At 41.0% G+C, this 24,357-nt stretch overlaps 1 protein-coding gene across 1 annotated transcript in view; it reads right to left on the reverse strand.

The window, feature by feature from the left end:
* Positions 1–24,357, reverse strand: part of myom3 (myomesin 3) — a 57,048-nt gene that overhangs the window by 24,792 nt on the left and 7,899 nt on the right. The window contains exons 3-13 of the mRNA XM_069656281.1: positions 20,229–20,382; positions 19,163–19,320; positions 18,007–18,099; positions 17,225–17,313; positions 14,640–14,684; positions 11,637–11,774; positions 11,394–11,555; positions 9,110–9,251; positions 7,310–7,509; positions 4,802–4,855; positions 2,726–2,853 (exon numbers count right to left, since the gene is read on the reverse strand). Of these exons, the coding sequence (XP_069512382.1) occupies positions 2,726–2,853; positions 4,802–4,855; positions 7,310–7,509; positions 9,110–9,251; positions 11,394–11,555; positions 11,637–11,774; positions 14,640–14,684; positions 17,225–17,313; positions 18,007–18,099; positions 19,163–19,320; positions 20,229–20,382 (1,363 nt within the window). The remainder of the gene's footprint in view (positions 1–2,725; positions 2,854–4,801; positions 4,856–7,309; positions 7,510–9,109; positions 9,252–11,393; positions 11,556–11,636; positions 11,775–14,639; positions 14,685–17,224; positions 17,314–18,006; positions 18,100–19,162; positions 19,321–20,228; positions 20,383–24,357) is intronic.

A 24,357-nucleotide genomic window follows, 5' to 3' on the forward strand; every position in this document is an offset into this window, starting at 1 on the left:
CTTATGGGCAGAAATATAAATATATAAATGCAGATGGAGAGAAAAAGACGGATATTCTAAGATGAAGCCCAAAAAGTGACTCATCTGGACATCCTTTCTTCATCTTTCTCACTCATGATGCCATATAACAAAAGCCTTTCTGTATTTTATGTACTTCTCCTCTAAGGTACCATTATTTCCATCTGAGCCTTGATGTTCGAGGAGGATTGAACCGGGCATAGGGAAGAGATCGGTGATTAGAAGTCGCCTGCTCAAGGGTGAAAGGAATATTTGAATGTTCCCTTCATTATATGAGCGGAAGTGAGGCAATAGACTTTAGTAATTTAAGAAGCCTTTGACAGATTTGACAGTTTTATTACCCGGGTAACTAAAGTCCAATAAAAATCTGTTTCCTGTGGCAGTTTTCTGATATTGGAGCTAGAGGCTGTTGGGTGTCTGGGTTTATATTGGATAGCTGTGGCCTTTTATCGTTGAGAAGAAAGACTTTGACATGTTGGAAGAAAACTTTTGTAATTTTGGATCCATTTGAACTCTGAGTGCAGTTGTTTTAATAGAAACAACAGTGATAAACAAGTTAAGTTAGGTAGTATGCACTTTTGACAATTCCTAAATAAAACAGACCTCTGATCCGGGCGGTTTTAAATCAATTAGAAAGCACAAAGACTCTTTCAAGTATGTAAGCACCACAATCAAACCTCCAATTCTGAAGCACATGGCATGAAAGAGCAACATCAAGGTCTGTTTGTTTTAATGAGTCCACAAATTCCCACTTAAAGTGACACCACAGTGGAAGAAGTGTGTGTGTGTGTGTGTGTCTCTTTTATTAGTGCTGTGGTCAGGAGCCTGCTGTTTATTTGGCTCACGTTCCAGCAGCACTGGATTGAACAAACTCAACAAGCAAGAGGAGGAAGTGATGATGCAAGAACATTGATCCTTGTGTTCAGTGGATGTGTAGGTATTACTAATTACGATGGCGGTTTGTGTTTCAATGTATTTACACTTTTTTGTGTGTGTGTGCCAGACAGAGAGTATGTATCTAATTGTATTATATAAGCATACGCTCCACAGTGACGGCATTTTACTGCTTATCACTTCCTTTAGATGCTTATGGGGGGAAACAGCAAGAAGTTGCCACATTATTCTTCAAACATATATAAGGAGAAACATTTGCATATATCGGAAGTTATATGCCCTCCTGACAAATGTTCGTTACTTTTAGTTCTGTTTACACTCTACCCACTGCTGAAGTATCTGGATCTTAAAGGGCCAGTTTGCCGTTTGACGCTATCCGCTTCTCCAATGGGCCCTGGAAAACCTCCGCCAGACTACGTAAAACACATCATCTGGCAGAGCTCGCTAAACTACACTTCCTCAATCTGGGACGCCCGCCTCCGATGTCATGTCTCGTTCAAAATTGTCAGGTTTGAAATGTAGACTGCAGACCCGAAGACTTTTTAGACGATCCACCGGTATATTCTCGTCATATTTCTGCTTCTGTACCGCTCTGAGCCGTTGTCTGCAGTGAAGCGGTAGTGTTTCACTCCAGCATCTCTCGCTGCGCCGTTCCTTTCAGAGGGAGGGGCGCAATGCATGCTGGGTGTTGTAGGAATGTAGAATGGGCGACACCACGAGCTGTTTGTACAACTTTCTCCACAGCTATGGCACAGATTTCAAATCTTATTGCTTCTATCGATCTACAGAGAACGCCAGCTTTGACTGACAGTGGCTTTTTCCAGGGGAGAATTGGTGCTTCACTTCACCAGCTAGCCAATAACTGCGTCTGTCTGTTGTTTAATGCTTGCACAGTGGTATTATTAGAGCTTTTTGCAGCTACTAGCTGTCTGCGGCTGCTGGACGCTTTGATGAAAGTGATTTTTGGAAAACCAAGAAAATGAGCTGAAAGATGCTAAAACGTTTGATATTATTCAGGAAAACTAGATCTAGATCATACTACTGGTGTGATGTCTTAAAGAGAAACAAGAGTGGCTTCATGGATAAACAACTAAATGTCTTTCAGTTGTCTCTTTCTGCAGACACTGCACAAAAAAAATTGTGACCTTTTTGCTTTTATTAGACAGGAAAGTGAAGAGTGACAGGAAACATTGGGAGAAGAGAGGGGGGGATGACATGCAGCAAAGGGCCGAGGTCAAGAGTCGAACCTGCGGCTGCTGCGTCAACAACTGTAGCCTCTGTACAAGGGGGGGTTGCTCCACCAGTGCCCCTAAAGCCTCACTTTTGTGGGAATATTTAAGTAAAAAATGACTCCTTCTCCTTGATAATTTAGCTTAAAGTTGCAGCCAACCCTCAAATGTCAGATGTCAGAGCTCCATTGAATGCAGCGCTTTTTAAAACCTTCCATGCGGTCCCAAATTTATTACTATTTAAGAGCAATAAATCTTTCACCCCTTACTATAGAATACACATGATGGATTGCCTCTTAAAGCCAGTTTCAAGTGTCTGCGAGTTGATTTGTTACAGCACTGGCATGATCTCAAACTAAAGCCTGCCTCAGAGGTGCGAAACCAATTTAGAAGTTGCAGTATGTGTTGGTCAGCAGCAGATGATTTGTAGCTTATATGCTTAAACCCTACTGTGCTCCTTCAATAGGAAGGCAGTTTAGGTGTGGGGCCAGGGGCTAACTACCGACCAAGAACCCCAGAGTTATTGTAAAATAAACATTTCTGTGTGTGTGTGTGTGTGTGTGTGTGTAGGAGTAAAGACTGACCCGCTCCACGTAGAAGGTGAGTGGCTCTCTGCCTCTGGGTTCAGGCTCGGTCCAGCTCAGCACCACGTAGGTGTCGCTCACTTCGCAGGCGTGGACATCTGTGGGAGGTAAGGGAGCTTTGACCTGACCTGCAGAGCCAAGAAAGGGGGAGGAGGAGGAGGAGGAGGAAGATAAAAGTTCAGTGAAGGTCAGTGAGATTGAATGTCGACTCCAAAAAGTGCTTACCCAGACGTTGCCTTTTTTATCCTCTTATTCTTAAAGTCTTTGCGTCAGGAAATGTTACGCTTCTGTGCGGTGAATTGGAGTCAAGCACACAGTTGGTGAGATTTACCTTGCAGCCTCAATTTCCCCTCCATTCCTTCTACATAAACATACCAAATAAGATATATTCAAATTGCTTAGACCAGCTTTCAATGACACTCCAAGTGACTCAAGGACGACAGAAGTGTTCAGATTTACACAAAATTCTTCAGTTTTGGAGCCTGTCTGTCTCTCTGTGTGTGTATCCCCTGAGGTGTTACAGAGCTGCAGTGTGGATCAGAGAGGAACTCAGACCAAAGAGAGTGCAGTGAGATGAGAGATGCTGATCTGGCAGGAGCGCTCTCTGCTCGCGTGCGTGTGCATGTGTGTGTATTGTGATGTCTGGAAGTAGTGAGTGATTTTACATTGTTGTAGCTCTGTTCTAAAGCACACTGTAATTGAAATGAAACAGTGCCTATCTCGTTAAAGGACTGATGTTAAATTGTAAGGTTGAGGTGGTGCTTTACATCCATAATGTGTAGAACTCCTAGCCCTTTTTTATCTTGGGACATTACAGCAGATTAATGATCATTAACATGCAGCAAAAGAAACCAAGGAAATATGCGAGGCCTAAAAATGAAATAGTTCATGAATGGTCAAATCTTTTCGTTTTTTTGAACTCATGTTTCCTTTTTTACCACTTAAAGTTTCATTTTGTATTTCTATATTATGTTATATATAGAGGAAAAGTGTGACATATTTTTGCCATGAGTTAGATGAGAAGATTGATATCAAACTCACCTGTACATTAAGTTTTGGGCTGAAGCTAGGAGGTGATTAGCCTAGCTTAGCATAAATAAATAAATAGTAGAAATTGTTACAGCAAGTAACTCCCAGTAAAACCACAACTTTTCATTTTAACATCCATGTTTATACTAATTAAAAGGGTAAATAAGGTACAGGTACTCTCTGCTTAGAGTCTTTTTGCTAAGCTAAGCTAATCACCTCCGGACTCAGGCTCCATACGTACTGCATTAACACAGTTATCCTAATATCAAAAAACCTAATTTACAGCAAATAATTTATAACAGAATGTTAGTACCCGTATTTAAGCAAACTGAAATTGTCTAAATGTGGTAATCACATATAACTTGTTAATTGTGGGACAAAAACAGACACGATCCTGGACACTGGATATTTAACCTCACAGTTTCTGCTAAATTTGAAATCCAAGGTGCAACAGTACAGGGCTTGAATTTCATTTTACTCACAGATCACATGATATAAGTTTGGACACTACTAGGATACATTTTCCTGGTGACTAAACTATGATCAGAAGTGTTCTAGTTAAACAACAACTGAATATTCATGGAGCCAGGAAGCTGTATTTGTCTGAACCTCCATCACAGAATAGGGTGTATGAAAGATAGCCCTGTCTCTTTGCCACTTTTGTTTTCTGGTTGTCTCCTCCTCTCCCTTCATCTCTCTCTGTCTGTGAGCTACATTTCCAAGGTTATCAGCCCTCTTCACGGGCATTCACACTACCTAGGGCCATTATGTGCATTTACCAGGAACCGACCAGGGACTGTTCAATCTCTTCACTTCTGTAAATGGAACAAATGCTCATCGCCTCAGCCATACAATTACTGCAGCTCGTTGGTATATATAATACAAAGATGCATTAAGCCACAAGCCCGGGCGGCCTACGGATGAGAAGGCAGCGCCTCGTGTGCCAGTAAAACATAGATGCTGTTTGAAATCAGGCGTTTAAATGTTCGAATTACATCTTTTTATGATGCAATTATACACTCTGATAGAAAAATACAACATTCTCACCTTCCAGTTCATCTTTTGTAATGGTTATTTTCCTTCCTCTGTCGACTTTGACCACTGAGAAAGGGAGGGAGACACATACAAAGAGAGAGAGATAGGTAGGGAGCAGAGGGAAGAAAGAAGGAGGATATCAGGGTAATGAAGTTATATGAGAGCCCATGATAACACTATTAGTGTTAATGTAAGAGGAGCAGCCACGGGTAAGAGAGCCAGAGCTACAAAAAGGTGACAGAGCGACATGGAAGGATGGAGAGCAGGCTGGAGGCAAGTCAACCTTCTGTCTGTCCTTCATCTGTGTTTAATGATCCACAGCTTCTGACCACAGCCCATCTGTCCTCCTCTAACACACACTCGCAGTCGCACACACACTCTACATTAGATTTAATTCGATCATTCTCTGACCCCACCGTATAAAAGTATTTAACAAAACCTAAACGTCCTTAAAGTAATCTTCTAAGAAACAAATTGTTGCACTCCAGAACGCCATTAAGAAGCTGTTGCAGAAAAACGAATGCTGGACCTTCCGGCTTTATAAAATGAGATCCACAAACCTGTATCTGTTTTCTCTGGTAGTGCAGATATCTTTGCAGGTCTAACACAGAAACCAAGGCAAAGGAGGTAAATTAATACTAAGAAGGAGACTCAACCACATTACTGATGCTCTTTGTAGTCATAGGTAGAAATAAATTAAAGGCCAACGGTCAAAACAGCAGGTACCATTTGGAAGAACTGTGTTTATCACTATAGTAGAGTTACAGAGACTTGTAGAATCAATACTAAGTAGCAATACAGCAGTTTGTTGGCCAACTGTTTTGTGGCCCAATAAATCAGCTGTAGCCTGGTTCATTAAGTCCTGACAAAGTTAATGTATACATCAGACGTAATACATTTATACATTAGACATCTGACACTACATTTTAAAGGGGGGTTATTATGCTAATTTCAAACTTCAGATTTCACTCTGTGATACCTGTGGAGTAGCTTAGCATAAGCTGCTGAGGCTTAGAAAAAACTGCCTGAAACCTGGTGTTCACAGCAGCCTGCAGACTGAGCTGAGAAGCCTGGGGATTACTCCAACATACTTTTACCTACAGATTTGAAACTTCACCCACATTTCGTCTGGACATCCAACATTGTAACATTATATATCTTAAAATGTGAAACTGCATAATACCACTCTTTAAGATGTGGCAAAGGGTTATGGTCGGCATTTACCATAAAATTTGGTGTATAAGATCCCCTTTAATAATTTTGTTTTTCCCATCTAAAAAGTGCGCTGCGTCCTATACACCAGTGCAACCAATATACCAGTATGAAATGCAGAGAGAGGTATTTTATTGTGTTACGGTATTTAACCCAGACGATGGGGCTGTAATCTATCTTAAGCTTTGTCACGGATATGCGTCATCGTGATCGCCAGTGCAGCCGCCACCTTCACAACAATCAACGTTACCGTAGGCTGAGCTCAACTACGGCACCGGCAGCTAGCAGGAATGCAAACTCGACATGGTGAAAACAGATGGTCGGCTGTAATTTGTGTGTTTTGAATGTGTAGCTCTAGAAAAACCTTTTTTTTCCCTCTGCGATACAACCCAAAACAGACTGCGCCTTATATTCCATTACGACTTATATTAAAGAATTTACGGTAAGTGTTGCACTCCTGTTTACATTGTTGAACTCACGATGGTTCGCGTAAAAAAATGATTAAAATTGACATAATAGACATAATGTTGTTTTATGCCACACATTCTTTGACGTTCTATCTCTAAAAAATCTGGCTCTCCTATTACCCACAATGCCCCTTGAGTTAACCCTTTAAAAATGGCTTCTTTCATCTTCCCAATGGGCCAAGAGCTGTAAGCATGAACGACAAGTAACTTATTCATTGGACTTATTCATTGTGACTTTGATTCTTCACCGAAAGCGCTGCATGGATCCCTAATCAAATTAGGTGGATTAATAGCAGGTCAAGCTACACTTACACTCTACTGTTATTGTTTACTTACCTTTGTCTGATGAGCTAATAAAGAAATACGTGATTAGGAGCATTAATATTATAGACTACAAGTGGACCTCATACTGTATATCATAATGAACAGGATAAAAAAAACAGGCGTCTTGTACAGCGGTGATAATTATTGTGTGGTTGCACTGTTTGACTAATTTTCAGTCAGTTTATAATGAGGACCTCGCAGCGAAAACACACGGATTAGGACATGAGCTCAGCACAGCTGTGGTTTTCAACTGCTCTCAGGTAAAATCTCACACTTGCATGCTGACGTGCATATGTGTTACCATGGTTGCCAGATGATACTGCATGAATTTTGAGATTTCTTAAGGGGAGTTCATGGTCAGCAAGTAGACCGAACTGTGTTTTTGCTCTTCAATTCATGATAAAAGCACATATCTACAATCACTCAGTGCAGTTATTCTGTTTTTTTTTAGCTTCAAACCACAAATGAACCGACAGAATGAATGTTCAAGTTCAACTCAGAGTGTGTAATATGTTACCCATGGTTCTGGTGTGTTCAAGGGGGTCTCCAGTGAGGACGGGCTCTGTAGCTTTGGAAGGGCGCCCTGCTCCGGCCTTGTTTACAGCACGGACTCTGAACTGGTACTGAGTTCCTTCCTTCAGCCCAAACACCGGGTAGTAGCACATTTTCTGTATGTGCACATTGCAACGCACCCAGTCACCCTGACCAACTTCATATCTGAAGGACACAAAAAAAGAAAGACATTTGAGTAAGAGGTAAACACAGACTCCAATACGTAATGCTTGAACCCCACTGTGTGCAGTCTGCAGGGTGCAACATTAGAAAAACAATTGCAAACAATTTTAGCCTGCACAACAATACATCTAAGTCAGTAAATACCCCACGAAGACCTATAATTGTGACCAGAGACCATCATGTGAAAATAATGGGCCTACCAACACAATACTAACAGATTTTTCAAGCAGAATGCATGCTCAGATTATACAACATCAATAACAAACTGCTGCCACTTGCAAACAAAACAAAGACAGAAAAGAGAGCCGCTTTCTAACTGTAAGGAGGTTGCTAGGGAACTGGGAGGTACTGTATCTTACACTTTCCTTTCCTCACCCAATAACATTCAGGAGTTGTGGCCTCTTCACTGAATAAAAAAAGTACACAAGAACGCCAAAACACATACACTAATACACTATACGAAATAGAATACCATCTAACAAACACACTCGCATGAAAACTTAAGCACTACTGCACAAATACATATTCACAGACAGACACAAACACACACACATGTACAGGACGATCCTGACTGATTGGTGCTGGTGATAAGTGCAGCACCTGTTCTCCTCTGGGAGTCTTTGACTTTGATGTTAACACACTGTTGTGGCCTGATAATTATAGTCTATACCATCCATCTCATGTGCACTCTGCCAAATGGATGTAACACTGCTGCTGGTTGCGGCCACCGCCATCTTTAACTGCCCCAGTCCCATTTCCAGCAGCACACAGAACAAGACCAGATCCTTACTGCAGGTCTGTTGTTGATTTGTGATACAAGATATTGCTCAAAAAACAATGTAGAAAGTGAGAGTTCACCGTGGAAGATCTTATCTCTGTTCCCTAGACTATTGAGATAATTATTTCTACAGAAGCACAATGTCAAATGCTAAATCAACAAAAAATGCCTAGTTTGGCATCATTCTAAACAGTTCTATGTAACAAAAAGTAGACATTTTATTGTGCAGTCATTTTGTAACAATATCCGCCCCAGTCCTGTTTTCTAAATCTGCTGCTGTGTTCTTCCCGTCAGCCTCTTCTCCACTTCCCCCAGGCCCCTGCATCGCCATTCTCCTTCCATCCATTAGATGTCCTGAGACTCTCACCTGTCACATTCACCTTTTCACTTTCTCTTACAACCCTGCAGTGTATAGTCCCATTCCCACTTATCCACTGCCAGATTGACAATGTTACTTTATGCTCTTGCTTTTCAGCTTCTGTTACCTGAACTCTTATTTTTACCTGTCTGAACCTCTTACCTGCCCCACTGCAAAAAGGGACATTTGATACACACTTTTACCCTCAACTAGCTCCATAATCAGACTTAGAGCCCAATGGAGTGAAGACGAGAAGTTCCTTCAGAAGACGTTCAAAGTTTGAACATTTACACTTCCTTGACAACCTCCTTCTCTTGATAAAATAGTCCTTGTGGTGGGATTGTTTACTGCTCTTTCCAAGCTATCGCTTCTATTTTGATTTAAGTCAAATCCTCAAATCGCTGAAACATTTGAGAAGTGGGGGGTTAAACTAGGCTTACCCTCACCTTTCCACATAATACCCCTGCACAGGGGAGGATCCATCAGCACTGGGTGGCTGCCACGTGAGGAAGACGTAGTCCTTGTTGATGTCAGATACCTGCACAGCCAGAGGAGAGGCGGGACCTCCCAGCACAGCAGCTGATGCATCTGCAGCATAAAGAGGAGAACGTTTTAGAAGAAATACACTGAGGAATATGAAGGAATTCCTTGCACATAGGCAAAATAATTATTTGGCTTAAAAACAAGTGTCTGACATTGATAGTGGGCAAATAGAAAAGTGATGCCAAACATGGAAAGTAAGAGGAAAGAAGAAGATGAGACAGAAAAACTAGAGCAGAAGAAATTGTATGGTGGAATTATTTCAGGTTTTCAGGCCCATGACATTTAAATATTATTTAACTGATAGCTACAGCTGTATAAAGTTACAGATTAACACACATTACTGGATACATATACATAATACAATCAGAGCCAGTAGATGTAATGAGATGCAGAGCAGGCAGGAATAGGAATGATGAAATTATGCTAAGCGGATAGAAATGATCGGATGTGACATGTTCCCAAACCTTTCTTGAGGCGAGGGATAATGTTTTTCTTAACAAAAGACTCAACAGCAACATCATCAAATCTCTTTCCTGCTTTAAATTTGCATTCTCACCTTCCCTTCCTCCATTCCCTCCACTTGCTCTCCTGTACCGCCTATTTGTAATGCAAATACATGAAGGCTGAATGAAGGAGAAAATCCACAATCAGGGAAGTTTGCCGATTCACTAATTAGTACCTCCAGCTCTGGTGAAGATTAAGCTCCATAATAAGAGAACGAGACCTGGGGTAAGCTTTGCAGCAAGATTCGGTTTGCATTAAAGTGTCATACATGTGTTTATTTAATTGTGTTATAGGTTCACTCAAAGTTCATGAATGATTCAGTACTCTGACTGTGGGACTTTAAATGCTATGCATACATGAGCAAGCACTAATTTAACATTGAGACTCACAAGCCAAGCCTTAGACACATTTCAAATGTTTGATAAGTCAAGTGGGAGCTGTTCTCTGGTTTATTTGCATGCTGCAAACAATGTACGAGAGTAAAGAGCAGTCTGTAAAGAATACATAGTTTCACTGAACAAAGTTAACAAGCACTGTACAGCAAGAACAGCTTGATTGATGGTCCAATTTCCCCGTATGACTCGTGGTAGTTTGCTGACAGGAAATGAAAGTAAAACCGAAGTCTGGTGAATACAAATTGTGTTTTGAGTGAAGGTTTCAGTCCAAACAACATTCATCCAGCTTTGGATAACAAATGATGATTCCATCGGCAAAAACAGGCATTTTTGCATGCGAGGCCCTCGAGGTCACTCCTAAGTTTCTGTCAGTTATTGAAGAATAAAGCATCTCACTTGAAACGCAGCTTGACAGGCTGTAGAGACACTATTCAGCATTTGAGAGGGGGTTGCTCAGTAAATTTCATATGGTGATGCAGACTGTGAGATGATTGAAAGCCCTCGAAAAAGCTAGTCAAAGGACCTTGGGTTGAGATAGTTTTGTCCCACAAATGTCCAACAGTTGAAGGCAGAATGAGTAGGATTTCCTAACGCACTATTCAAAGATGGCACCTGCAAAAAGGGCACCTGCTATATGCCATGGGCCACCAGCCTGCACAAAGATGTGAGTGCATGTGAAACCAAACCCTGGTTTAGATTAAAATGTTATACTATGTGAGTATAGCTACTGCAGGGGTATATTTAAAAAAATGACAACAAAAGCGGGTCATTTTCAACTACAGAGGCATCCCATGAGGGTATCATTTATCCACGGCAAAGGCACCCAGAGCTCACGTTATCACATTTTATGCATTGGGAGGGCACCTGAAAGGGCATGTTTTTCCTTTACATTGGTTAGGTTTCTAAAGCAAAAGTAAACACACCCACACCTTTGTGCAACCCTGCCATTGCAAGGTTTTGTGTAAATACAGCAAAGCTTATTCCTGCATGCTCTGTGTGGCCTCTTCGATAGGGGAATGACGGAGCAGCGATGTAACCTGGTCACTACGTTGTTTTGAGTCCTGACCTATGCGGTTGGCTGCAGGATATGCACCCCTGTCCAAAAGTTGATGTACAGAAATGTCCTAAACATTAAAAATGAAGGCAGGGGCAGGGTGTCTGCAGATATAGGCACCGCCACACACTTCTAGTTGGTCACAAGTGATTATTAACCAGTTATTCACATAATAAGTTAAGGATCAAATGGGGGTTATACATCAAAACTGATTTGATTGATGCTCCAACTCACCTTGGACATAAACAAAAGCACTGTGTTCCTGGATTTCGTCATAGGTCCTCAGTCTGGCAGTGTAAACACCTTCATACTCCTTGTGTGCAGCCCTTAATGTGATGGAGGCCTTGTTGTCGACTGTATTAATGTCCACATTGCTGGACTGATGCAGCTGGATGCCTGCAGCATAAAAAAATGAACTGACAGTCCAATAGAACAACTCTGGCTTATACTGTGTGACTCCTACTTTACAGCACTTACCATCTCTGAACCAGCTGACATCTTGCTGGGAGGACAGCAGAGCCGAGGTGAAGGTGCACTGCAGGGTGAGGATGTCGCCCTCCTTCACCCATGTTGTGGGGAAAGTGATGCCAAACTGGGCTTCTTCTTGGACCCTCGCTGCTTGGAGAGAGGGGGTCAGCAAAGATGGATTGGAGGGGGACAAAGGAGAAAAAGATTAGTATGAGAAGTGAGGGAAAGCAGGGAGACGATGCAGTAGTAGAAGTAAATGAAAAAGAGCAGAAAGGAGGAAAACTTGCAGACGAATCACTAAGATAGTAGCAGGGAAAGAAAGTTTAAGAATGAAAAATGAAGAGGAGAGAAGCACTTTCATCAGTATATATGCACATTCGCTCTCCTCGCTGTGGCAGAGCACAGATAAAATTGATATGGAAAAAGTAGGTCTACTCCAAACACAGCCATACTGCAGCGAAAATATATTTCAGATGGTAATAATTTGGGTGGGAGTTGCACTTTGAAATTGCACAGACCTCCTTCGAATCACTATAAATAAAAGAAGCACGACAGGTAAAGAGGAGAGGAACCAGGAAGCAGAAGGTAACTGGCGGACAGAAAGAAATTTGCTGATTCCAGTTGATAAGAAACAGGCGCTCATTTCACTATCTCAGAAAGTGCTCTGATGTCTCTAGAAATATTACTATATTCTCTGCAAGCTAGCAGTAACAAGCTTTCCTTCTTCAGTTTCTCACACTAGTCAGACTGAACTTAGCCACCAACAGTGTCTTAATGAAATAAAACAGACCATCTTCCAAGATGTCATAATAGACAAAGACCCTCTGCTTCATCCGAGAGACAAAGGACAATCAGGAGAGGCAACCCCTGGAGGAAACAAGATAGGACAGCAGAAAAGCTGACAATATATCCTTTTAAGTGAACAATCCCTGAAGTTATTCCTTCAGCTACGACAGTTCCTCACTTGTCAAAGCACTGAAGCAATGCAATCTGGAAGTGAGAGATATGTGTGCCATGAGGTCTTGTCAAAAATCTCATTCTCAGGGATGAATCTGAGGGACTGTGACATGTTTCTGACAATGATCTTGTTCTACTTGGCAGTCCAGGCTATCAGAGGCGTGTGCATAAAGCTTTGATCTTTTTCCCCCCATGATTCAAACGCTCACACCAATGCTTCCCTCAGTGCAGCGATGATTAAGATAGATTCACCACAGTCGTGCTTTTGTTTATTGAGTGATTCATGTTGGAAAATTCGATCTGCTCCATGTGGGATAGTCAGGCAGCAGTTATATGGAAATGGCAGCATGCAATTCTCTCTTCTTCATTCCGGCAGCATACAGACCTTGATAGCACTACATGCTGAGAAAGCTTTGCTGTAAATGATTGCTGCTTAATGTGTGGGAAATGTATTGCATTGCATTGCATGTACATAACACAAGCAATGGTGTATTTGCAAGATATTGGTTGACATTTTGTCCCTCTTTAAAGTAATTTCAAAGGGAAATGTTTTAAAAATGGTACAGTTTTGTTATTTTTATATAGCAAGAAACATAATTTTCATCTTTAAAGCTGATTTAAAGTAGTCCTCGCAAAGATCTCCATTTAGTTCTGTTTCAGGTCTGCCAGAGAGGGTAGGCGGAGCTAAGTGGCTGCTTTTCCGGTCTCTGCAAGTGTTGCGAGTAAACAGTAATCTACTATGGCTGATCAAAAAAAAAAAAAAACGATGACTACAGATACAACTTAAAAAATAAGTGAAAATCCAAAGAAAAAGAAACAAAGTCGACGCTCAGATGAAGCAAACAGTCTAAAAAGGAAAGCGAAAAATCAAGAGTTACAACCGGAGCCAACCGTAGATGTCACACATGCGACACTGTTTGGATATCTGGGAAGTTTGCTCCCGCAATTACCGTTTATCGCCATAGGTGCCGCCACAGAGACCAAAAATGAAATCTAGGAGATTACAACTTCAATTAACTTCATCAATATATTCTTTTAGGGTAACGTTCTCACATATGTCGGAGAACAGTTAAACATATCCCTCCTTTAATCTAACAATGAAAGTCACTACTGGATGTGAGAGAATGCATCAAATAACAATAATCCTCTATTGAGAAAGGAAATTGGGAGAGGAAATTCATGAAACTGCACGTTTCCACAGCCCTGCCTTCACTTAGTACTGTACCGTAGATGCAAAACTAACTGGAATTTGTCTGTGCAGGATTAAGAAAACATACCAGTTATTGGTCAAAATTATATGGTTCAGCGGTGACCTTTAAAGGAAGTTTCCTGTTCTGTTTTCCCAGTTATAAAGCGGTCTCTTGCTGAGTCTCTGCTCCACTACATTTAAGTAAAAAAAGTGAGTACAATGTTCTTTCCTGCTAAAGTTACATTTCTGACTCATTCAATTACCCTAAAACAATGTTATACTACTTCTTCTTTTGCTATCGAAAGAGCAGGGTCTTACTTCATATTCCAAGAGGCCCTTTTTGGTAATCTGAAGGCTGTTTTCTCCGGCATTTAAACAAACGGGTAAAGCAGTTGTTTTTCTGGTGATGACAGAATACATTGTGCCGACTGATTTAGGCCAAAGAGTACCACAGCCATTATGAGATGCTCCACAGCTCGGAGCGAAAAGGATTACATCCCTGGCTCTTCCTGAAATGAAATATACATGACTGTCGTTTCTGCTCAATTGGAAGCAAGTGTTTACATCCCTGCAGCAACTCTCCCACAAATAGTCTTCCTTAACACCCGTATATCCATGGACATGGACACCCACACAGAAACATAAACTCCCATGACAAACAAACACTGTCAACACGCTGCTCCCTTTCAATCCATCCATATCTGTCTTTATGAGGTGCAGCATGCACAGCAGAGCAGAGTGTTGTGTCACAGCCTTCAAAGCCTCCCAGCCCTCCCTCTCGTTTACCGGTGGAGGGAAGAAACTTCAAAGGTTGGCAGAGAAAATGAAAGGGGACAGTTTTCATTAGGCCCTGGCGTGAAACTTACCCCGGGTCTGCGAGTGCTCTGAACCAGCCACGGCTCCTTGATATGCTGAATCGCAGAGTGGCAGAGCGACAAACCAGGACCGATCGGAGAGAGGCAGGGTGGGTCAGAGATGGAGACAGAAACAGAGCCAGATATTGTGAAATTGAAGGGGCAAGAGATGGAGAGAAACAGCAGACAAATCAAACCTGGCAACACCACGTTTATGCAACTCACATCTTATATTCCCTTTTACCTATTTTTAACAATGGAGAAAGCCTTTGTGAAATATAGATAGCAAGGACAAGCCTTGAAGTGTCTCATTAAAGCCCTGACCATCTTATTTATCTACAATGTTGGAGAACTGCACTGCCAGGCACTGCTTTCAAGAAAAGATGGGTCATTTAAAAGGTGTAAAAAAACATTATTATTATGAATTGTGCCTTGAGGCTCACTGTAGATGTTCAACAACCACTACTCAATCCATCCCTATCATAATTAATTGTTGTTGAGTGCTTAATCATTCTAGTCTGTGGTAGACTCCCATTCAAATATGTAATATATGTAGAAAATAAGATAATCGGGAAAGAACATTGGGAAAAATTCACTCGAAATAATCTGCTTTAGGCTTTCTTAAGGAGGATGGTAATACCAATACTTATTTGGGCAAGAAAGTGTCAGGGGCATTTATGATATCATGTGTCCCTGCCAAAAATAGTACATTTTATTACCTGACTGAATTTCATAGGCTAGTTACAATACTGATAACCTATTTAAATAGTTAGAGTTTAAATTACTATCTCAATAGGTCTACATCAGCTGATATTCTCTTTTCCAACTTAAACGCACTCTAACATTACTTTTAGAAAGTAGAACAGCTGGGCCTCCCACTTGAGACCTAAGCACTACATACATTACTGCCAGCACTTGAATTATGGAGAGATAAGTATAGCATCTGATTTTTAAGTGAGATTATGTTCCCCTAAACCAGAACACTTTAAATGGACTCATAAATTCAACTGGCTTAACTCTTATCATTCCGACAGCTAATTCCACAAGAGCAATTTAGACTTGTGCCTATTGTTACCTACCTTAACCCAGGCGCATTTAACTGAAGCGCAAAAAACACTGAACTGTTCAATTTTTCGTCATTTTTGATGAAGGCAGATGACGACATCCGTTTGGACTGCGAGTTGCCTAGCAATAGTCAAACCAACTGCCTGGCTAACGGTAGGGGCGGGGCTTCGGTCAAGTGGATACTCGCGCTAACTGCTTCGTCGATTTCGAAAATAAAGCTACCTGGTTTACTAAAAAATATAATGTTGTAAACAATACAGCCGAATTTCTTCTTCCAACTCAAAGTCTCCTGTGGCCGTGAGGAAGTAAGATGTTGAGGTACCTGTGGTCGGCCCGAGGGGGGTGGAAAAAGTGAGGGAAAAATAAGTGGAAGTGCTAACACCTCAGCAGCTAACTGATGTTGGACAGGTACTACCCCTTATACTAACCCCAACCTCCTCTTCCACACTTATGCCGCCAGTTTTTAGACCTTTAATAAGTTATATTTACAGTCTAAGTACAAATACTGGTTAAAATATACTGTCGAGACATATGCTGTTTATTTTAATCTACGGTTTTGACTCAAGAATATTTTCACTTAACATCCAGGATGATGGAAACAGATGGCCTAAATCAACTGCTGGCCTTTACGACAGACCTACCTGCAAGAGCACAGATGACGAAATATCCTGAGACAGTTCCAGTCTGCAACACTCGCTGAGTTCAACTAGCAGTGAGTAGTCTTTATTTATACTTGAACGCAGGCATCGCAGGCATTTGTCTACTTCTAGGTTTGTGTAACAAGTGTTGCATCAGTGGTGTTGAATTGTGCATGACAATGAGTAGGTACTTGGTGTTGATACTAAGAAATAACAGTTTCCACTTTGCCATCCCGCACGTTACATTTGTCTTTGTGATTCAGGTGCTTTTGGCTACAAAGAAATGATTTTAAAAAATCAGATGTTTGTGTTTTAATTTAATTACAGTTAATCTTACTATTTGTAGTTTAAATACATTTTTGCTTCCCTCGGTTCTGGCAGTTTTTTCCATCTACAATAACTAACTAGCAACTAATTATCTGAACAGATATGCTCATGTGTTTATGAATATAGAGGGAGGAATTTGTAATGTATGACCTTAAACTACAACAATAGCCCTTAAAACACAATCTATCAACTATCTATCTGAGATAATGTGTGAGCATTTATCAAGCCATAGCAGAAAATGCCAGTAGGGGGCAGTGCTATCAATTTTTAAGTAGTGTGTGTGTAGTTGTGTCAAACTTAGTTGCTGACGCCAACCACTTGTATGTTTTTGAGGAGAGAATTGGTGTAAGCACCAGGTTTGAAAAGACTCCACATTGTATAAATCATCCCAGATGATTTATTTTTTTAAAATCATATCCCGGTGTGTAAATGTCCCATTACCACTTAAGAGCTACCAACTGAACAGAACTCTTACATATCATTGCAGTCATTGTCTTGTAAATCTTTGCATTATCTATTATGGTTTTCCAACAATATGCAGCTGATATGAAACATAAAAATACTCACAGTTCACCACAAGTGTTCCAAACGTCATAGCTTCACCCAGGGGACTCTTGGCTACCACTTTATATTCGCCAGCATCATCAGGAGAGCACCTGAGGATATAGAATTTAATTTATTCATTAAAAATGCAAGTGGTTGAAGATTAAGCTGAAGTTAAAATACATCTGTAGTGTTACAGATCTTTGCTTATTGCACATATTTTTGTTACAGGCAGCACACTTTACTCTGTTAGAATGGCTGTTAAATTAATCCCAAATGCAAGAGAGAGATGTGCTGCTTAACCACCAGACCACTCCATTTAATTGACTGTCCTCATTCTTTGAATTTAGGTAATGGCACGGACTTACAAAACAGCACCAGCATTAATTTCTCATTTTGACAGCCTCTTTTGATCTCATAACACTTCAGTTCCATTCCTTTCCTCAACCACACATCTCTTAAAGTTCCAATGAAACAGCTAGCAGAATGCTTTTAGATCACATACATGTATGTCTATCTAGCTCGTAGGTCTCTAAACTCTAAAATATTATTATGAATACAAAACACTTTTTCATTATTGTTTGGCCAGTAACTTGCTGGTGACAACAGTGCAGGATATTTATATATGATAAAAGAAATTTAAACATCTATTTTGATAGCATGAGGAATATAAAATGTATTTCTCAATAAATCAATGGCAAGGTCATGCTATCAACACATGCACCATCTAATACAAATCTGTCATATTCACACATTTTTCTGCAGAGACGATCAGACTTAATTAGGGATCTGAGCTGGTAACCTACCTTCTGATCTCCAATGTGTTCAGACCAAATTTTTGTTGAAGGCTGTAGTTCCACGGTTGGTCAGACATCCTCAGAGGCAGACCGTCCTTATACCTGACGTAGGAATTAAGAAATAGCCCTGAGTGAGTGTTTATTGAATATCAAAGGAAAAGTGAACAACAAGCTGCACTTTGGGTGGTTCATGACCCGGCCCGCTGATGTCTCTCACCATCAAATGTTGGTTGATAGGCTGAACCTCTAACAGCCAGAGGGGCCTTTGATCTCTCATTCTGTTTTGTGCTGGGCACTGTTGAGGGCAGCTCATTGGGCTCGGCGGGTCCCATATGGGATGTTGAAACCCACGAGCCTCAGGTTATGTGGATCTCAGCATACTGAGCACACACGCAGTCTGTTCATCAGCTAGTCTCTCAGCAGCTCAAGTATGAAGGTCGACAGTTTGGCACGTTGCCTGAATTAACATCAGTAATTTCATATTGATACAGAGAGGGATATTCACATTATGGTTCAAAGCTTTAGGGTCATGACTGCATTTTTTAAATGCAACACATTGGCTTTCAGTCTTTCTTTAACTTCTATGATTACAAAACAGATGTATTACCTAACCTACCACCTTTCCTCTTACCTATATACTTCTAATAATTGCATGGCATATTAAACAGTATTCCATTCTATTATGGATGAGTTATGAATAAATGACAGAGTAGGGCTGCAACTAATTTTCATAATTGATGCACTTTTCACAGCACTTGCTGTCTATAAAAGGTCAGAAAATTGTGATATTGTCAGTTATAAATTAATCACGGACACCTTCCTATTGTTTGTTTCATCCCTCCTGCATCTAATTTGCAGTGATACAATAAATGAGTGAAGCTTCAAAGGATCACAATCAAGAATAGACAAACGACTTAAATGGTTATTTGTGGGTTGCCAATTACTTTCTTAGAGTAGAAAGTAACTTCTGTAGTTTTCTCGTAAAGATTGGGTGGATCATGAGAATGTCTTGCTCTAACCCTCTCAAACCAAGTGAGAAAGTAAATAAAAGTAAAAATCAGTCTGTACTTAAGAAATAGAATTTATTGGAAACTTTTAGCAAAATATTCGTTGTAGACCTGTTAAAGCCAAGAAACTAGACTGCAGCAGAGACGGAAGTACTTACCATGTGACCTTTGGGGGTGGACAGCCCTGGACGATACATGAGAGTTTGACCATCATGCCCTCCCAGACGGTGTGAGCCCTCAGAGGGATGGGAAAGTCTGGGGCCTTATGGCTCAGACGCTCCAGATACTTCATGTGGGCAGATGCCTTCTTCTCTGCCTGGAGCACAGAAAGATCCAGAGAAGGAAAAGTTTTGGAATGATAAATAAATACATATCGCAGATAAGAGGAAAAGTAAAGTGCTGAAAAATGTTCTCTATCTCTGAAGCAAACTTTATTTTCTAAAGCCGGCATCCAAGTCCTTCAGAAGCCGTTTAAACAGAAAAGTGAAACAAATATGATAAGAAAACTCACAAAATACACTCTGTGTAATCTGATGGGGTTATGCCCTGGAGAAACTCCGAAGTAAACAAGAAATGAAAATACCAATGTATTTAGCTACCAACCACTGAGATATTTTTGTCTGTGATATCGACTTTGGTTAAACTAGGTCTCAAATACAACCTTGTTTTTCATGGGGCAGCATTTCTTTTTCTATTACAGCTTATCTTAAAGACATTGCAGATAGTCACTTTTGCATTTCATTTAGTATACATACAGAAGGAACAAACGGAAATACACATCGTTGTCAGTTTATTGAAGATCTAGAATAACAAGCCTGGAAGATTTGCCTTCTTGTTTTTTGCATTACATTGTTTTATAGGCTTTTATTTAGTTAGCACACACTTGTTAGACTCGACACAATAATCAGACATTTTGAGCACTTTAGTGGCGAATGTCATAACACGGGCAGTTAGTCTAATTCTGTTGGTGTATTCGCTTATTGTGCAAAGTGCATATTATATTTGACTTTGTATCATTTATCCTCAACACTGAGCCCTACCGAATTGCAAGTTTTCATTACAGTAAATCATCTCCTCAGCTGATGAGACACCAAATAACTCTGAGATCTTGATGTTGCATGTTTGAAAACACATTAAACAAAGGTGAGAAAAAGTATTATTGTGTTGTCAAAGCTGAAACATTACAGTCCTTGTTATGCGTCATATTTTAGACGTGATAATTACCTGCCTGCGAAGGGCCAGCCTGTCAACACGTGTGCGTAACACATGCTGGCTCCTGATCACACCCAGCTCGAACTTCTCAGCCTCGTTCCCAAACATGGTCCACTTTTCTCTGATGTACTCTTCATCAGCAGCCAGAGTTTCCTTCAGGATATCCCTGGTGAAGCACAGCAAAAAACTTAACACAGGACTGTTGTATTTTCTAATATGTAATTGGACTTACATGTTTTAGGTTAATAATATAGAATGCATAACACATACTGTACATTCTTGCAGACATATAACTTAACAGCACGTCACATTTCTGATTCATGTACAGGTTAATACGCCCAAACAACTGTGGGAAGTATGTTCATGTGCACATTTGAAGGTCATATTTTTCTCTCAGAAATGATTTCAACCAAAAAAGTAGACAGGAAGTGATGATCTCCATTTAAATTTTTTTAGTAGATTGTCAAAACAATTCAGACCTCCATCAGAGGAGGTGACGAGAGCGGCGACAGCAATTCAGACAGAGGTTTGAATATGGTTTGTGACAAGAAGGGTCGACCTGTGAGAAAAAACCAAACAGCAATTTTACATAGATTTTTTTGGCACAGGAACATTTCAGTCTGTCCCAGTCCATTTGCAGACAAATGCTAGTTTTATGACGGTTGGCAGTTTGTCGTTGAAAAGGCTCAGTGGTAATGTCGGTAGTTTGCTGCTCCATTTATACCTACGTGTCATTTCACACAAGGTATTGAGAAGTCGGTGTTTTATCAGTGGGATATGAAGCCTCGCTGCCACTGCTGATTCACATCACTGTGAAGAGATGCAGTGCTGGTACTCTCACAAAATGGTGATGTGTGTTTCACTAGGACCCCTCAGGTGTGGACAATTGCCGTGCCGCAACCTGGGTGACATCCTTGATTTCCCTTTTTATCAAGGTGGTTTTCACTGAGATTTCAGGCTGTTGGGATTGTCTATTTACTCAGAATAAGTTTCATGTCAGATGTTTTTTTGTCGCTCCTTGGTAAACAGGATGTTTGGAGAAGCTGCGAGCTAAGCTGCTGTGAACAATGGTAGCTCAGTTTATGGGTTGGGATTCCTTTAGTGTTTGTTGTTCACCAGGTATTTAATGCAAACCAAATTATCTCTAGAGGCCATCTGTTCTCCAAAACAAATTGACCTGAGGATTAAAACCAGTAAAACATTCAATTAAGCAGTTGCACGACATAAAACGCTGTCTCTACAACGCTCTATGGCGGTGCGTCAGAAGCTGCAAGCTGTGCGGCCGCTTGCGACAGCTCTGCTCGTTTCTCTCAACTCTTTGACGCCCCATTACCAAAATTCATGTGGTGAAATTGTAAAGTATGAAACAACCAAGATTTAGAAATTGATGGAGATGTGACTTGCATAGTTAAGAAGTAGTCGTATGGCAATGTTGTAGTGTCTGACGTGCAAGCTGGAAACTGCTGACTAGTCAGCTGTTGTCACGTTTATTCCCGCTTTGATAAGCTGTTATTGACATACATTTTTATCAGGATTCAATATCAACATAGTTTCATTGCTCACCCTGAATATAAACCTCTGGTAGTCTGTAATATATACATACCTGTACGGCAGGTATCTGTATCTGTGAAAATATCCATATGTCCATGGCATCTCACTTTCTCTCGTGTCCATGCAGTTCATCCATATTTATGGAGGTATACACGCTCCACCAAACACTATCATAGATTTTGCCTGTCTTTTAAATGCAGCGGTTTAATACTCCTTCCTCTAATCGCCAGAGCGGTGTGTATCCCGAACCATCTTTAGATTGACAGTCCCCAGGGTTTAATTATTTGGACCCTACTTCACACACATACACACACAACACTGCCACAACAAACAGAGACGTAACCTTAAATATTCACCAACACTTCTCTGAGCTTTGATAGCCACTAGAGCATGAATGGCCATTCAAATGCTTGCCATAATTCATTGAAATGCACGAGCGGCATGAATAAATATATGCAAATATAAAAACATGCATGCATAGATGCGTATGCAGACAAGTAGGTACCCGAGGCACTCTCACTCCCAGGCGCTCAGAAACACCGGACTTTTTCTGTCGCGGGCTCGTTTAGTAAAGTGTTTGCCTGTAAGTGTTTTCAATCTCTGTAGGCTGAGATTCTAAGCCTTGAGGGAATGAACCACTGGAACACATCAAGTCAGTGGGAAAGAGACAGTTTATGGCTTAATTATTGCTCTAAATGGAAATTTTAATATTGCTTATTAGTGCAAAAGATGGCGAACCCCCCCTGCCAAGACAAAGCAGGCATGTGTGAGTCAGCTGCATAATTAACATGTTATGCCTTACCTCAACAGATGATAGCAGAGAAACCATTTTGTGAATCATATTTTAATGTGGAGCCATCACAAAAAAGATCTAGCGCCTTCATTTCCACACAAATCAAAACAAATGTCATGCTCCCCCATCTTGCGGCACCCAGGCCTTCCAGAAATAGTGCGCCAATCCTCGAGAGCTTTGAAGTTCATCCTTCCGTCCGTCCTCTCTTATCCTGGGAGGAGTCAATCATCCCCAGCATTACGAGATATCCAGCCTCCATCCTAAAATATCCATCTTCACCACATTCGTCTCAGCCCTTCTGAGGACGGGGTAAGATTTGTGAAGAATTGAGGTTTTGATGGAGAAATTTCGCTTCGGAGGGAATCGACCTTGCTAATTTAAGAGGTAGAGGGCTTAAACAGGTGGAACCATCTGAAGGTGAGACAAGACCGAATTAGAGCTGAGCACTTTAGCAGATAGGATAGACACTCGTTGATGAGATGGAGGGTGTTGGTGGTGGCATGGGAGAGGGCAACTAATGAGATGCCAAGTTGGCAGGGCCACATCTCTGCAGCTGAGGCTCATTACTGTCAGATGTGTTTTGTCTTTCAAGAGGGGGTGAATGCACCCTCAATGACTTCCCCCCTTCTTTTCTCCCTGTCCTTTGCAATTCTTTCCTCTAGTATTACAAATCTCCTTCAATACTCATTGTGACCTCTGTCCGTGCATGTTTTTATGTTGCCAGCCAGAAAAGCCTCCTTTAATGGCTTATAGAAGAACATATCTGTGTTATTCTTAGCATCGAATAAGTCTTCATACAACAAAGATGTCAAATCCTTTCCCACTCAACAAGAGTCTAATCAATTTCTAGAAGGATTGGGGAACAGGAGGAGGCTACTAAGCCTCCCAATGTGAAAGTGTTATTGAGTCCCAACAAAGAAACTATGTGACCCAGACAGGGCAAGTCCTCCCAGGAGTAAAAAAGAGATTTTGGTACAGCAAATCATGTCACAAGAGGCAACAATCCTCTTGCTTCCTGTTCTTGGTGACCTAAACCCCTCTTTTCTATGACTTATTTTTAGATATTTGACATCCTCTCCATGACAGCTTAGCAGTAATCCTGTCCTGGCTACACGCTCATAAGACACTTAAAAAGTAAAAGATGGCTCACACTTGTCATCGCCACAATCCTCTCAGATTCTGATTCACTAATAAGTGTGAGACTTTCTGCAGTACAAGAATGCTACCGAATACTAGCCATGTGCTCACTTATTTCTAGTGTCTGGTGCACATTACAGTTGACCTGTTAAAACTGCTGGTAACAGCTCTCTTCCATGGCTGCTGCCAACAACTGTGTTATTAGTGATAACTACCACTTATAAACATTTTGAGGGTAAAATGGCCATCACAATTTAACACAGCCCACAGTGAAGTCTATCTATCCATTTTCTACTCTGCTTATCTTGTTTAGGGTCGGGGGGGGGGCTGGAACCGAGCTATCACTGGGCGAGAGGGAGGGTCAATCAATCAGTGAATCAAATTTTATTTTTATAGTGCCAAATTATAACCTCAGTTATCTCAAGACACTTATCAGTTATCTCGAGACCCAACATGAATCCACCATTAGCAGTACTTAGCAACATTTGGCAACAGTGGCAAGGGAAGACTTCCTGTTAACAGGCAGAAACCGCGACGGGATGGGCAGAAAGGTACAGTCTGGACTGATCGGCAAGTCAATCACAGGGCTGACACATGGAGTCACACAACCTTTTACGCTCACATTTAAACCTACGGGCAATGTAGAGACACCAGTTAACC

Source organism: Semicossyphus pulcher, unplaced genomic scaffold (genome assembly GCF_022749685.1).
Source record: "Semicossyphus pulcher isolate SPU_LCO1_2020_fin unplaced genomic scaffold, fSemPul1.0.p SCAF_9, whole genome shotgun sequence".
Lineage (NCBI taxonomy): Eukaryota > Metazoa > Chordata > Actinopteri > Labriformes > Labridae > Semicossyphus > Semicossyphus pulcher.